Source organism: Poromitra crassiceps, assembly GCF_964638095.1.
Source record: "Poromitra crassiceps genome assembly, chromosome: 18".
Lineage (NCBI taxonomy): Eukaryota > Metazoa > Chordata > Actinopteri > Beryciformes > Melamphaidae > Poromitra > Poromitra crassiceps.
The window spans coordinates 11844546-11858062 of NC_139636.1; the positions used below are offsets into that span (position 1 = coordinate 11844546).

Sequence of the window (13517 nt, forward strand, 5' to 3'; positions counted from 1 at the left end):
AATGGCCGCGCAGATTAATGCCCGAACGTGTGATGCTGCGCAATGGCTGCGCTGATACACTGCACGGGGCGGGGGGGGGAGGGGGAAGGGAGGGGTTCAGAAAAAAATGATAAAAGAGAGAGAGAGAGATTGCCTTGTTACACTCACCATTTAATGGTCAGTGTAGGAAAGTACTTATTAGTGTTTTCATAGTGTTAAACAGGCCCATCCATCATCATTACAGCTCATATGCATCTAACCTACAGAGCTGTGTGTGTGTGTGTGTGTGTGTGTGTGTGTGTGTGTGTGTGTGTGTGTGCGTGTGCGTGTGCGTGCGCGTGTGCGTGCGCGTGTGCGTGTGCGTGTGTGTGAGAGAGAGAATGTATTTGTGTGACCTACAAAAAGAGCTGTTTGGGTGTGTGTGCTTACATAAGCAAATGCCTCATAAATTGCCCTGACAAGTGGCTGTTAAAGAGGCCATATTAGCACTGTCTCTAATAGAACATCATAAAGGAAATGTCTGCGTCATCTGTTAAATGCACAGATGAGTCTAACAAACGAGACCAACTCGATTAGCACCTATTCATAGTATTCTGTTAGATCACCACACGGCCATCTTGGTAGGAAAATAGCAGGTGATTGTAATCAATTAACAGGTGATTACAATCAAGTGACACTTACAGCCAATGAGCTGTGTGTATTGTAACGCCATATTGGTAGGAAAATGCTTGTGACGTCATGGGAATACTATGAATACTGTATTCACCTTATGTAGCCCCGCCCACTTGACCCGTTTGTGTGACGACTTCCGGTTCAAAACGCCGGCTGTTTTACCTGCTCAAACACTGACTCACTGGAAGCAGGCTGCTTCCTGTTAGTCTCTCAAGACAGACTGTCTCTTCTACATGAGGTGAATAGAACAACCACTTCTTAGACTACAATTCGTAATTCTTGATTAAGAATCTAAGAATGGAATCTGGTCAAGGCCAAGGTTACTTTATTCGTCTCCCGTTGGAGAAATTTGCCTCGTGTTAGAAGTTACTTCCTCGTTTGCCATGAGGCACATGCACTGTGTACAGTCAGTACAGCGCATGTGCCTCATGGCAAACGAGGAAGTACTGTAACTTTGTTACCGTTTGTTAGTTCGGTTACTCTTTGTTAGTTCTCGGTGTGTGGATTTACTTCGGAAGTGACCGTTTCACGTAACTTGGTATTATTTCATGGCGTGGTGAGCACACGAGTCACAGCATGTACATGTGAGTGTTTCTGGCACTGTTGGAATGTGTATTTTGGGCGACTGAATGGGAGTAGGCAAAAGTACCATACTGCCATTGTAGTGCTACGCTAAGTAGCAGTGAGGGCTCTACCGCTGTTTGTACTGCACGCAGAGTGAAGATAAAGGCATCTACTTTCTAGTAGGCAATATGGCAAATGGCCTAAACTCTCAAAATGTTGGCGTATCCCTTTAATACTGTAAGCTAATAAAGGAGTGAGGATAATACAGTACATGCTTTGAATTCCTTAGTTTGAGCTATGTTCTAAGCAGTGCGGATGGCATCCAGCAGATGATAGAACGCCCATCCATAAGAGACTTGAGACTGGGACTTTCAAAAATGACAAGCGGTGAGCATCTCTGTGTACAGTATATGACAGGATAGAGTCCACTTACCTTGTGGTGAAAACAACAATCTCGCCAGCGCTGGTTTGAGTTGCAGACGGTAAGATGATGACCGTCTGTTGTCTCAGTCAGCAGCTGTGTTTGCATTCAGACAGAGATTTGTCGGTCAACAGAGAAACACTAGACCGAGAGAAAACACACACACACACACACACACACAAACACACACACACACATACACACACACACATCGATTTGCACAGATTATGATGAGGCCAGCAAATTCAGGTGGCAATTTAGGCCTCTCCCATCTCTGCTCTTCCTCTATGTGACTTAATTCTCTCTCTCTCTCTCTCTCTCTCTCTCTCTCTCTCTCTCTCTCTCTCTCTCTCTCTCTCTCTCTCTCTCTCACTAGCTTTGTTGTTCTCTCATAGACCGCAACAATACAGTACATCTGTATGACAATAAAGCTTCATTGTAGCGCGAGAAGAGTATGATTCCATAGCATTCATGTCTTTCTCCCTCTCAATTACTATACTAATGTAGTGCGGGATGCTCATCTTCCAACACGTTTCTTTCTTTCTTTCTTTCTTTCTTTCTTTCTTTCTTTGTCTAGGATCTGTCACCTCCCTCAATTGTAATTCAGTTCAATTCAATTGTGCTTTACTGGCATAGAAACAGGCAGAACACACAAACACTATGTTACCAAAGCATCATCATCATCATCATCATTATTATTTGTATTGTGATTATGATTATTATGATTATTATTAACTTTAATACAGGAATAGCAACAATTACATCAAAATAAATTACTATCAGCAATAATTAAATCAGTAAGCATCCTATAACAATTTAGTATATTATCTCCCTCTCTCTCTTATTCTCTCCCCTCTCTCTCTCTCTCTCTCTCTGTCTCTCTCTCTCAGGTTAAATAGTGTATCAGGCTGTGCATCCATTTTGCAGCATTACAAGTTCGGCCATTAATCTGCACAGGCCTCGCTCATAGAGTCGGCATGCAGCCTCTCCTCTCTCGCCCCAGAGGGGTTTCATAGTCCTGTTCCCTGGCTGATTCCAACTCCCCTCATGTGTCCACTCAGCAGCTCTCCATGGTGGTGAACCTGTGTTGACTCATTTTGGCCACTGATTAGCCTCTTCTGCATTTAGTCGGCCATAATGACCTAATTCAAAAATATCGCTTCATTCAGTCACCTGCAGGGCTTCTCTTTACACTTCCTGATAGATTCAGTGTAATCGCACGTAAAATGGCATAGCTGTGGCTGAACACAACTCTGCTCACTCACTCACTCACTCACTCACTCACTCACTCACTCTCACACACACACACACACACACACACACACACACACACACACACACACACACACACACACACACACACACACACACACACACACACACACACACACACACACACACAGTTCACATTCTTATTATAGGATTCATTCTGTTCTCTCTCCCCCCTCCTCTCCTGCAGTCCCTCCTTCCATCCTGAAGTTGGAGGAGCCGGAGCGGCGCCATGACACCTGCATAGAGTTCACGGTGCGCGGCTCGCCCCACCCCATCTTACGATGGTTCCACAAAGACAAGGTGGGTCTGCTTCATCTGTCGAGATGCACGCCTTATATCTCCTTCATTATGGTGCATGCATACCACAGTTGCCAGTTGCCCATTCATTGTGTATTGGATGTGTCTGTCATTCAAAATACCAAATGGAAAGACCAATCAATGGCTCTGGGAAAGACACTAAGACAGCCAATTAAGCTGCATCACCAAGCGGCCAGCGGGGCAGGGGACAGCGACTACAAGCGATTTTCACCACACTGGTGTGCATGGGCCCTTAGGCTTTACTGCAGTTTGCTTTTAGGTTGCTTTCTCACTGGGAACGATCACTTTCGTTCCGTTCCGTTTGGCGCCCGGGCACATTGCCCCCCCCTCTCCTCTCCCCTGCTGGTCAGCTTTCACTTTACAAAATGTCTTCCGCGCTCGGGAACGGAACGGAACACTTGCAGAGTACACTATGCCTGGAGTGTATCCTCGCCCGTGTGTTGTCTATGTGGTTCGGTACGGTTGGCGTTCACATTCGCAAGTGACATCACCAATACCAGAGCCAATCCCTGTCCAGTATTCAGCAGTTAAAGCCCTTGTTTGGCGGCTAGACTGTGTTCTAGATGACCCTGATCGGTTGCTGGTTTAGTGGTTTGACGCTGATCATCTGTTGCTCTCCATTCAGGAAATTCCCAGCAGTGAGTATGTGCGTACTGAGATGGAGATCTACCAGGACTATCTAGAAGGCTGTCTCACCTTTAAAAACCCAACACACCACAACAACGGCAACTACACCTTGGAGGCAGGCAACTTCCTGGGTGTGGCCACCAGAACCGTATATGGGCACTTCCTCAACAGGCCCTTTGAAGGTAGGCTGGGAACTTGAGGTGGAGGTGGAATAAGGGAGAGTATGCTGCACTCATATATATTAATGATGCTTGGTTGAATATCAACTTGGCTTTTAGATGGTAAATAGTACTAGAATTGACCTCTGTTCTGATGTCTCCAGCAAGGAAATACCTCTAGTGAAGTGTGAGGAACGATATACTGTATATGTTTCACATAAAACCAACAAAATCATAATTTGGTGATGATAACGCTTTAAATGATGTCGTTATAGTGATTTAGAGGGACTTGATGTAAAACTCCTTTTACAAGCATTTTATAATATGTGAACGAAAAATAAAATGGCAGATGAAATCTCTTGGTTCGTACTCTCTATATTAGGTAACAGTAAGTAGCCTATATAGGCCCACACACACAGGGAGCGTCAGATCCCAGCGTTTGGAAGCCCACGCCCACCCCCCTCCCTCTCTGCCCACTTCCATCCCCGTCTCTGTCTCGATAAGTAGGCTAGTGCTCCTCGAACTCTCACGGCAGTTTAAATACAGCAGGCATTAATACGCTACACTAGCAAGACTACAACGTGAGAATAAGGTTCTAAACACATCAGCTAGCAAAACATAGCCTATCCCTGGATGTCATGATCATGAGATTAGAATATGTTTGGACAGAATTGCATAATATCCCCCCCGCAGCGCTGCCTTTTCTCTCTCCCCCTCTGCACGGCAGACCGACAGACAGGTAGGATGATCCAACAGCCTCTATCCCAAGCTTGCCCAGAATGACGTGCCGAACAAAAGGCTATATTTCCCGCTGCAAAGTCGATCTTTGAGAAGAATACAAGAGGAATAAATGCATTCGAAACATATTGATCCAGAGGAGAGAATTGTAGCCTATTTTGTAGCCTACCTTTCCTCTGCAGTAGCCAGGCAGCAGCACTGTGCTCCAAACCGCACGGGAGCTTCTCCCCATGTTTAGAGTTATGTCTAGCAGGGTAACTGCGGCGGATAGTCGGAGACCTGATTCTACAGTTATAATCCGCAGTTCATGTTTAGAAGAGGCTTATGACATATGACAGGGGCTCAAAACTACGTATAACAACTTTTTTTAATCGGTCAATTGTGCCCGATTACATATAAATTAGTAGCCTTTTCCCCCCAAATAGTGATGGTTATGTCATTCTGTGGTGTATACATTTCAGATCTGACGCTTGCAGTGCGCTATAGGGGCAGAAATTGACGCGCGTCAAATGACGAGCGCCAAGATTCGCTCCCTGTGCGTGTGGGGGCCTTGTGACCGAAGGCTGCGAGGGCTCAGTCCACAAGTCTGGAGCTCAGGGTTTGGATTCAGAAATAAATATGTGGATGTTGGCGAAGCACTGGAAGCAGTGAGTGATCTCTCTGTGATTCCACCCTGCAAAACCCTGATATCAGCAGCATTCTAAAGCCCAACTTCTGCTTCGTCTATCGACACCTTCTAAACTGTCTCTCCACAGATGTGACGTCTTTAGCGACAGAAAAGAATCCCTCTGGACACTTTCCTTTGGTGTTGCGTACCTGGAGAATGCTTTGACACTGATTTGAGCTCAGGGGAAGGTGAACATATTTTAGCCGTTAAACCGTTCCTCCTCAGAGTGAAGCCGAGGGGAGACGAGAGACGGTGCTGCTGGGAGGAGGGGGGAGGGGCCGGCTCCTGTTACCATGGAGACCACTGAAACCTTTCACCCAAAGTATAAATAAAAAAACGGCGTGCGGCTCTTTTATTTCTGTCGAGAGACACTTATCAAAAGTGTCAAGCGCCCTACCATAAGCTTTACTGTTTCTCTCACGCCTGTCACATGTTGCCGTGAAGTGAAGCTTATATTTAGTCTAAGTGTAAACAAAAAGCGCTTAATAAAGGAAGACTATATTTAGGCAAGGGTTAACGATCTCGTTAACACGAGATCATTTTCTGTTCCGCTCTCTTCACACATTACACTGATGCTCACTCGCTCTTTTTCTTTCTTTCTTTCTTTCTTTCTTTCTTTCTTTCTTTCTTTCTTTCTTTCTTTCTTTCTTTCTTTCTTTCTTTCTTTCTCTCACTCTGTTCACTGTCTCTCTTGTCCTTCGCCCCTACCCAGAGATGGGAAGTAACGCAATACTTTGTTACTGTACTTAAGTAGGCTTTTCAGGTATCTAGTATTTATTTTTCTGACAGCTTTTTACTTTTACTCAATAACATTTTAACACAAATATCTGTAGCCTACTTTCTACTCCTTACATTTTCAAAACAAGCTAGTTACTTTAGTTTTAATGCACGACAGACAAAAACAACGTAACGTAATGTCTCTCTCACTCGTCCCAGCTTTCATGCATTATGTGCAAATCTTTTGTGGAAAAAGCATATCACAGAAATGATTAATCAAAGTATAGTCTTTATACATCTTAACACATGTTGTGAGGGGATCTTCTACGTCGAATGGTATTCAAATTACATTAATATGAATTAGATGTGAGTTTCAGCTAGCTTTGCACAGAAACAGCTGGTAGAAATACATTTTTACTTTTATACTTTATTACATTTCAGAGCCTGTACTTTGTTACTTTAACAAGTAAACAAGTTGAATCAGTACTTCTACTTTTACCAGTCTTTTTTTTACACAAGTAACTGTACTTCTACTTAAGTAAAGGTGCTGTACATGCAAGTGATATTTTTTGTTAAAATAAGTGTTAAATAACTCTACATTCCGACAGCCATCACTGATAGAGTTTTTGGTCAGTAACGTGGGTCTCCCAGTCCCTTCGCTCTGCAGTTATCAGAAAATAAGTTTGTGGAATCCTCTCTCCTGATTGGATAAAAGTGGGATGGGATCCCAGAAAATGTATTTTCTGTAATAGAGCTATTTAACACTTTATTTTGTATTTTATTTGTATTTTATTTTAATACCACTTACTGTGTCTAATGTTTTTCCCATCTCTGCCCCTACCTCTCCTCTACCTTTCTTCTAGCTTGGTTGTTTTTGTCTCCGTCTGTTTCGTAAACCTCTCTTGGTTTTTTCCAATGCTCTTTCACACTCGAATGCACTCATTTCAGTCTCGTCTTCCCCTCTCTCTCCTCTCGCTGGCCTAACTCTTTGTCTCTATCTTCCCTCACGCTTTTCCAGATGTGGATTATGATTATGGTAAGTCGCTTTTCCCTTTTTCTTTTGTAAGAATCTCATTATAACATTATGATTTTCTTTCTCAGGGTTGTCAACATGAGTTAGCGCTTCACCATGACACCCTCTACATATGAAAAAGGCCCCCCGATGTTCACGCTAGCTTAGTTTTTATTTGATTAGCCTCTATGCGTTTCGTTATAGAATACCTTTTAATGTATTCACCAGAGAACATGGCTCCTACTAATGATTACTGGCCTAAATGCACACGGCATGATTTTTCTTAAAGCCCCCCTCTAGTGTATTTGGTAATTTGTAAGATATTGCATATTTCTGATTCATGTCCTGACAGTGTTGATCACTGTTTGCCAAATATTTGTTGACAAATAATATAATTTTGTGCTCAAGTTAAGTAGTTGCTAAAATGGAATCATGGGGTGCGTTCGTAAATCCACTGTGACGCTCTACACTGAAATGAGAGCGCGAAGGTACGGTACATTACAACGGCGCTCCCAATTTACGAACAGTCCAGTGTGCGCTCTGGGCGCTCGGAGTGCTATTTCCAAACGCACCCATGATGTATGACTCAATATGTCATGTTAATTAGATTCTGACTGAGGTCGAGTTAACATGATAGCTAGCTAGCTGTTAGCTATGTTATAAACCCACTGCCTGCTGCTGTAACAACTACGCCGGGCTCAAAACGCCACTGACAGACCAAAACATTAGCTTATTAACCGTTTCGAGTCACGCTCTTTCCAGTAGGGGCTAAGCTAACGTTACGGAGGAGAACATGCACTGTAGGCTGTATAGCGCAAAGAGTATTGAAGCCAAGAGGCAAAGCTGTTTTGACAACAGCGCTGCAGCCATGATGTTGCAGTGGAACAACTTATTAGCCTTCAGTTCTTATCAATGTTAGTTCTTTGGCGCAAATCAGATCACATGCGACTATACAGCAGTTTTTAGAACATAATTGAAATAGAACAGCAGCTGTTATACAGATAGGAAAAGTGACTGGAGGGGGCGTTAAAGTCATACTCTAATCCAGAGATGGCGACTAGCTATAGTTATATTAAATATAGGCTCTTATTCTGGAAGCCACTCTCATTTAAATGTGCATTCATGTCTGGTAAACCTCGTCTGTGTTTTCATACTGAGCGCTGATTTGTTACCTCAGCTAAGGAGGTTAAGGTTTTCACTGCCGTTTGTCTGTCCGTTTGTTAGCAGGATTAGGGCAATACTACTCGGCCAATCCCACTCCTGCCTATATAACATGATTCTTTCATGACTTAGATCTCTGAATTTGATGTCATGACTGATCTACTGGGGTTTGTATTCTTGTAGCACTCATATGATCACTGTTGTCATCGTATGAGTGCTTGCTTATTACCTCCGCCAAGGACGTCGGAGGAAATGTTTTCCGTGCCGTTTATTCGTCTGTTTGTTTGTTTGTTGGTTTTTTGTTAGCAGGGTTACGGAGAAACTACTGGTCCGATGTTCATGAAACTTGGTAGGAGGGTGTAGCATGGGCCAAAGAAGACCCCATTACATTTTGGTGCGGATCCGATCGGGGTTGGGTCAAGGGAAAGTGGCGGGGCTAGGGATATGAAGGTCGCAGAGAGTTGAGGGTTGGTGGGTATAGGGGGAGTGGCTGGGGGGATGTGGGTGGGTGTGGGTTAGGGTTCTGATCCGAATGTGCATATCATAGCAGCCTGGAGTATTGTTCTTGGCAGAGGTCTGCGCTCTCCAAGTGTACTAGATCTAGTTGCGATGTGTCATGTCCTCAGACGACCCCTACCCAGTTCCCTCATGTCATCAGCTCACCAGTAAACTGCTGTGTCTGCCTCTGCTTCTCTAAGGGACCCCGACTCCAACCATCTCTGTCACTCACAGACCTGACCAGGACACTTTTGGGGTGAGTACAAAATGTGGACAACCACCAGCTAATTGTGGTGCATGTGTACATGTGTGTGTGTGTGTGTGTGTGTGTGTGTGTGTGTGTGTGTGTGTGTGTGTGTGTGTGTGTGTGTGTGTGCGTGTGCGTGTGTTTGTGTGTGTGTGTGTGTGTGTGTGTGTATGTGTATGTAGATTTATTATTTAAATATCTTCACTTGCCTTTCTGTAGAGCTCTATGTAGATTTATTATTTAAATGTTCGGCGAGGCGCACGGCGGGCGAGATTCCTAGTTATTTAAATGTCCTCGCTTGCCTTTCTGTAGAGCTGTATATGGATTCATTGTAGACAAGCATCCAAGCAGTATTTTCCATTGTTACAAATTTGAGGCCATGTTTATTTCTGTTATTTGCTTCTGTTACTATTTCCCATAGTTTATGTGACATCCACTTTGCTTATTATCATGGGAAGTGATTATAGTGACTATTTTTGGAGGTCGTTGTAGAAAAAAAAAAAATTGGTATCTGTTTAGTGCAAATTTAGTACAGATTTTCCCATTGATGTGTAGTTTTTAGCCACACAAAAACCCCTAAAACTCCACAAATTGCATTGTGAAAGCTCTGTGTATATCCTTGCGGGACTGATTTCCAGCCAGTCAATGTTTTTACTGAAATATTTATTGCACATTTCCTTCTGGGAGAGTCAACATCTGTCCTGATTACCATCAATATGATATAACATCACTGTGTAGCAGGCAAAGAGAAGAAAGAAACAGAGACAGAAGAACTTTAAATGAACCAATGCAATGCAAGAACGGCCGACTCTTCAGAATAAAATGTCTGCATTATTCACCTTATGCAGAAGAGACCGTCTGGCTTGAGAGACTAACAGGAAGTGTAAATACAATCGTAAGTTCCGATTGTATTAGCCTGCCAAACCTGAGACCGGCCCGACCCGGCCCGTGGGTCGGGACCGGGTCGTCGTCTTAAGCGCAAATTATGCTCAAGCGAAATCGCCGTCGCCGACTGCGCTGAGGGGGTCGCCGCAGCTAGGCGTCCTATCGGCGCAGCTCAGCGTAGGGGGCGTGCAGCTCCTCGAAAATGTGACTCTGCGCCGTCAAGTCCTTGTTGTGAGGAATGAGGAAATGCCATTTCCTCATTTAACGTGCTTGTCCCTCATCTAGCAAAGCCTTCTGCAGGCTCATCGGAATGAGTTTGGAAATGGAGGGACAATAAAATTTCCCCCCACCGACATGATTGCAAGTTCTTGGTAAACGACACGATAACGTTTTGGACGTGTACCGCAGCCAATGCGCCGAGTTAATGTTCGAGTATGCACAGTCTCCAAGTCGAGGCTGCGCAGAACCTTGCCGGGCGCTTTAGTGTATATCCTGTTATATTGTCTTTTTTCTTGTCTCTCTTGGCTCTGCAGGTCTCCATAGCAGTATTATTGTCTTTCTTCTTGTCTCTCTGGCTCTGCAGGTCTCCATAGCAGTATTATATTGTCTTTCTTCTGGTCTCTCCAGGTCTCCTCTCCACAGAAGTATTATTTATTGCCTTTTTTCTTGTCTCTTCAGGTCTCCATAGCAATATTATATTGTCTTTCTTGTCTCTCTCGGCTCTGCAGGTCTCCATAGCAGTGGGACTAGCGGCGTTTGCCTGTGTGATGTTGGTGCTTCTCTTCATTCTCATCAACAAGTATGGACGACGCTCCAAGTTTGGCATGAAAGGTAGGACGATATATGTGATATATAAATTACAATTTATATAAGTATATATTTCTTTCCATTTGGATGATTTGTCCTTTCTTTGACCGGCTTACAGGGTATGAGTTTGGTTACCCTTTTGAATGCAGTCTAGAGTGTAGTCTTAGGCAGATGGTGACATTTTTTAATTGAAGCTTGAATATCAAAATATTTAAAACCCTCGATTGTCCTCAATTTGACCTGAAATGAAACGTTTTTCCATCAGAAATCTGGTTTTCTTCCATCGAATTGCCCAAAAATCACATGGATGGTTCAATACTATGCCCTTCACAAATCAAATTAATTTGAACTAATTTCATTGAGTTCCTCCTGTTGTCCTCCCGGGTCAAATTGACCCGGTCTGGTTTGACTGTTTATAAAAGCACCATGAAGTATCAATTTTCACCCAATTCTGTGTTGTACCTTGTTAGCAACTCCATTCCAAACCATTACCACCGTTTTTACGCTTTCTATTTGAATTGATGGTCAATAGAGCTCACTTACACCAAATGATACCTTTTGATGTGATTTCAATGATATCCTAATGGAAACATGGAACTGATGGCATCAAAATGACGTCAGTTTTGTAATGACCAGTAAAGTCTTAAAATTGGAAGCCTTACCTACAAAAAACCCAGACAAAGTAATAAAATGCATCCTGTTTGTAAAAAAAAATATACGTATATACTGTAGCTGGATGCCCAGAAATAGCACATTTTGGGGCCTTTTTGGGCTTTCTAAATCTATCAAACTCAACGTTGGTGCTAATCTTTTACATATTCCACACTGAGAATCCCACCCCAAAAAAAATCACTTTGCATGACACAAGGAAATAGACACCTACACAGAGCTGTGTGTATTACTAAGATGTACTACAATCAAATTAGCATTATAAAAGTAAGCCATTGTTGAGATTTTTTTTTTGAACATGCCTTTGTGTAGCCTAGCGTGATCACGTCACTAGGTTGATGTGGAGTAAGGCTAGTTAAGTGTTGGTAGTTGATAAGGTTTTTGAACGTTTTGATGATTCAGAAAGCCAACAGAATATGCTGAGAGCCTGTTAGTGTAGAAAGATTGCAGTGAAAACATAGACAGCTGTATGCAGGAGAAGAACGCTCGCTGCTACTAATGCCTACCCCACACTACAGGATAATTTGCAAGATTATGGCCAAGATTCCCCCCTCCCGATTTTCTCGGGGGTGCTCCCGATTTGAAACGCGTCGGGCAGATAATCTTCCCAAATGATCCTGTAGTGTGTGGGGTTCAAAGATTCACAATCGGGAAGACTGCCTCTTCCCGATTGTGAATCGGGCATATCTAACATGTTAGATATTTACAACCCGACAGGCGATTGCATCTTGAGCAGAGAGCCAGTAGTAGCTGCGTTTCCATTACAGTTTTTCGCAAAATAATCTGGTCCGCGTCCGCTCGCAGCCCCGCACAGAAACAAAGAACGAGGAAATTGTCATCGAGGTGAAATACCCGTGCGTCTTTGAACGGGACGGAAAACTAAATGCTATACTGCAAAGCATGTAGCCTACAACAAGCGCTTAGGTCTCAGCTTCCCGCATCGGCGAGTGTCCGCACGGAAAAGTGAGTCAAATCAGCAGACGCGCCCCTCCACAAGACACCTGTGCAGACGGTTTTCGCCTGGCCGTGCACAGTAGGCCTACACCCCGAATGGACGCGGCTGTCCGCGCAAATATTAGTTAAACAAATCCTTTCAGTGCAAATGCATTATAAAAACAAAAAATAAAATTTGTTTAGAAAACGAAATGACACTACTACACCCGGTGCGCACACTGAATAGGCATTTTAAAAGTTAACGTCGAGCCCTGCTTCCAAGGTGAATCTTCGGCATAATCTTCTAGTGTGTGGGGTTGCGTTTGAACAGACGCGATTGTGTGTGTGTCCCAAGATTGAAATGTTAAAAAATCGTCTCTCTCTGTCCTGTAGTGTGTGGGCTCTCAAGATTTTTATAATCTTCAAGGATTTGAAAATCCTGTAGTGTGGGGTAGGCATAAGTAAAATAAAACGTATGAATGACTCACCATCTGGACTTTCCCCCGGCCGAGCAAATGTGTGCTTTTTGCAGAATTTCTCCGTCTGAAGCTAACATGTTGACAGGGTACACACCCGCACATGCATGCACGCATACACACGCACGCATACACACACACACACACACACACACACACACACACACACACACACACACACACACACACACACACACACACACACACACACACACACACACAGAAACTCCCTCTCAACCATCTGCTGATTACACCGGTCTGTTCATTTACTGCTGCTTTAGATCATGCCTGTAGGGCACGCGCACGCACACACACACACACACACACACACACACACACACACACACACACACACACACACACACACAACACACACACACACACACACACACACATTAGACTCAAGGCATACGTAGAGATACGTGTGTTGATAGCAGGTCCTGAAAATGGCTGCCTTTAAAAGCAGAAGGAGTGGACCAAAAAACAGATGATTCCATTACATCTCCATCAAGCCTCTTCTTCCTGCTCGAGGACGACATTTCAGTTCTGTTTCCCCTCTGAACCAATATTGTCATCTTTATCACAGTACAATCTCCTTTCAGATCCAATAGTCTTTGACTAATGTCCACAAAACATAAGAGATGTCTGCCTGTGTGTGTGTGTGTGTGTGTCTGTCTGTCTGTGTGTGTGTGTGTG

The 13517-nt window shown here is 43.7% G+C and overlaps 1 protein-coding gene across 1 annotated transcript in view; it reads left to right on the top strand.

Moving 5' to 3' along the window:
* Positions 1 to 13517, top strand: part of LOC310792931 (NT-3 growth factor receptor-like) — a gene marked incomplete at both ends in the record, with an annotated part of 132354 nt that overhangs the window by 76676 nt on the left and 42161 nt on the right. Inside the window, 5 exons of the mRNA XM_083654695.1 lie at positions 3096 to 3208; positions 3852 to 4035; positions 7152 to 7169; positions 9005 to 9060; positions 10665 to 10767. Of these exons, the coding sequence (XP_083510821.1) occupies positions 3096 to 3208; positions 3852 to 4035; positions 7152 to 7169; positions 9005 to 9060; positions 10665 to 10767 (474 nt within the window). The remainder of the gene's footprint in view (positions 1 to 3095; positions 3209 to 3851; positions 4036 to 7151; positions 7170 to 9004; positions 9061 to 10664; positions 10768 to 13517) is intronic.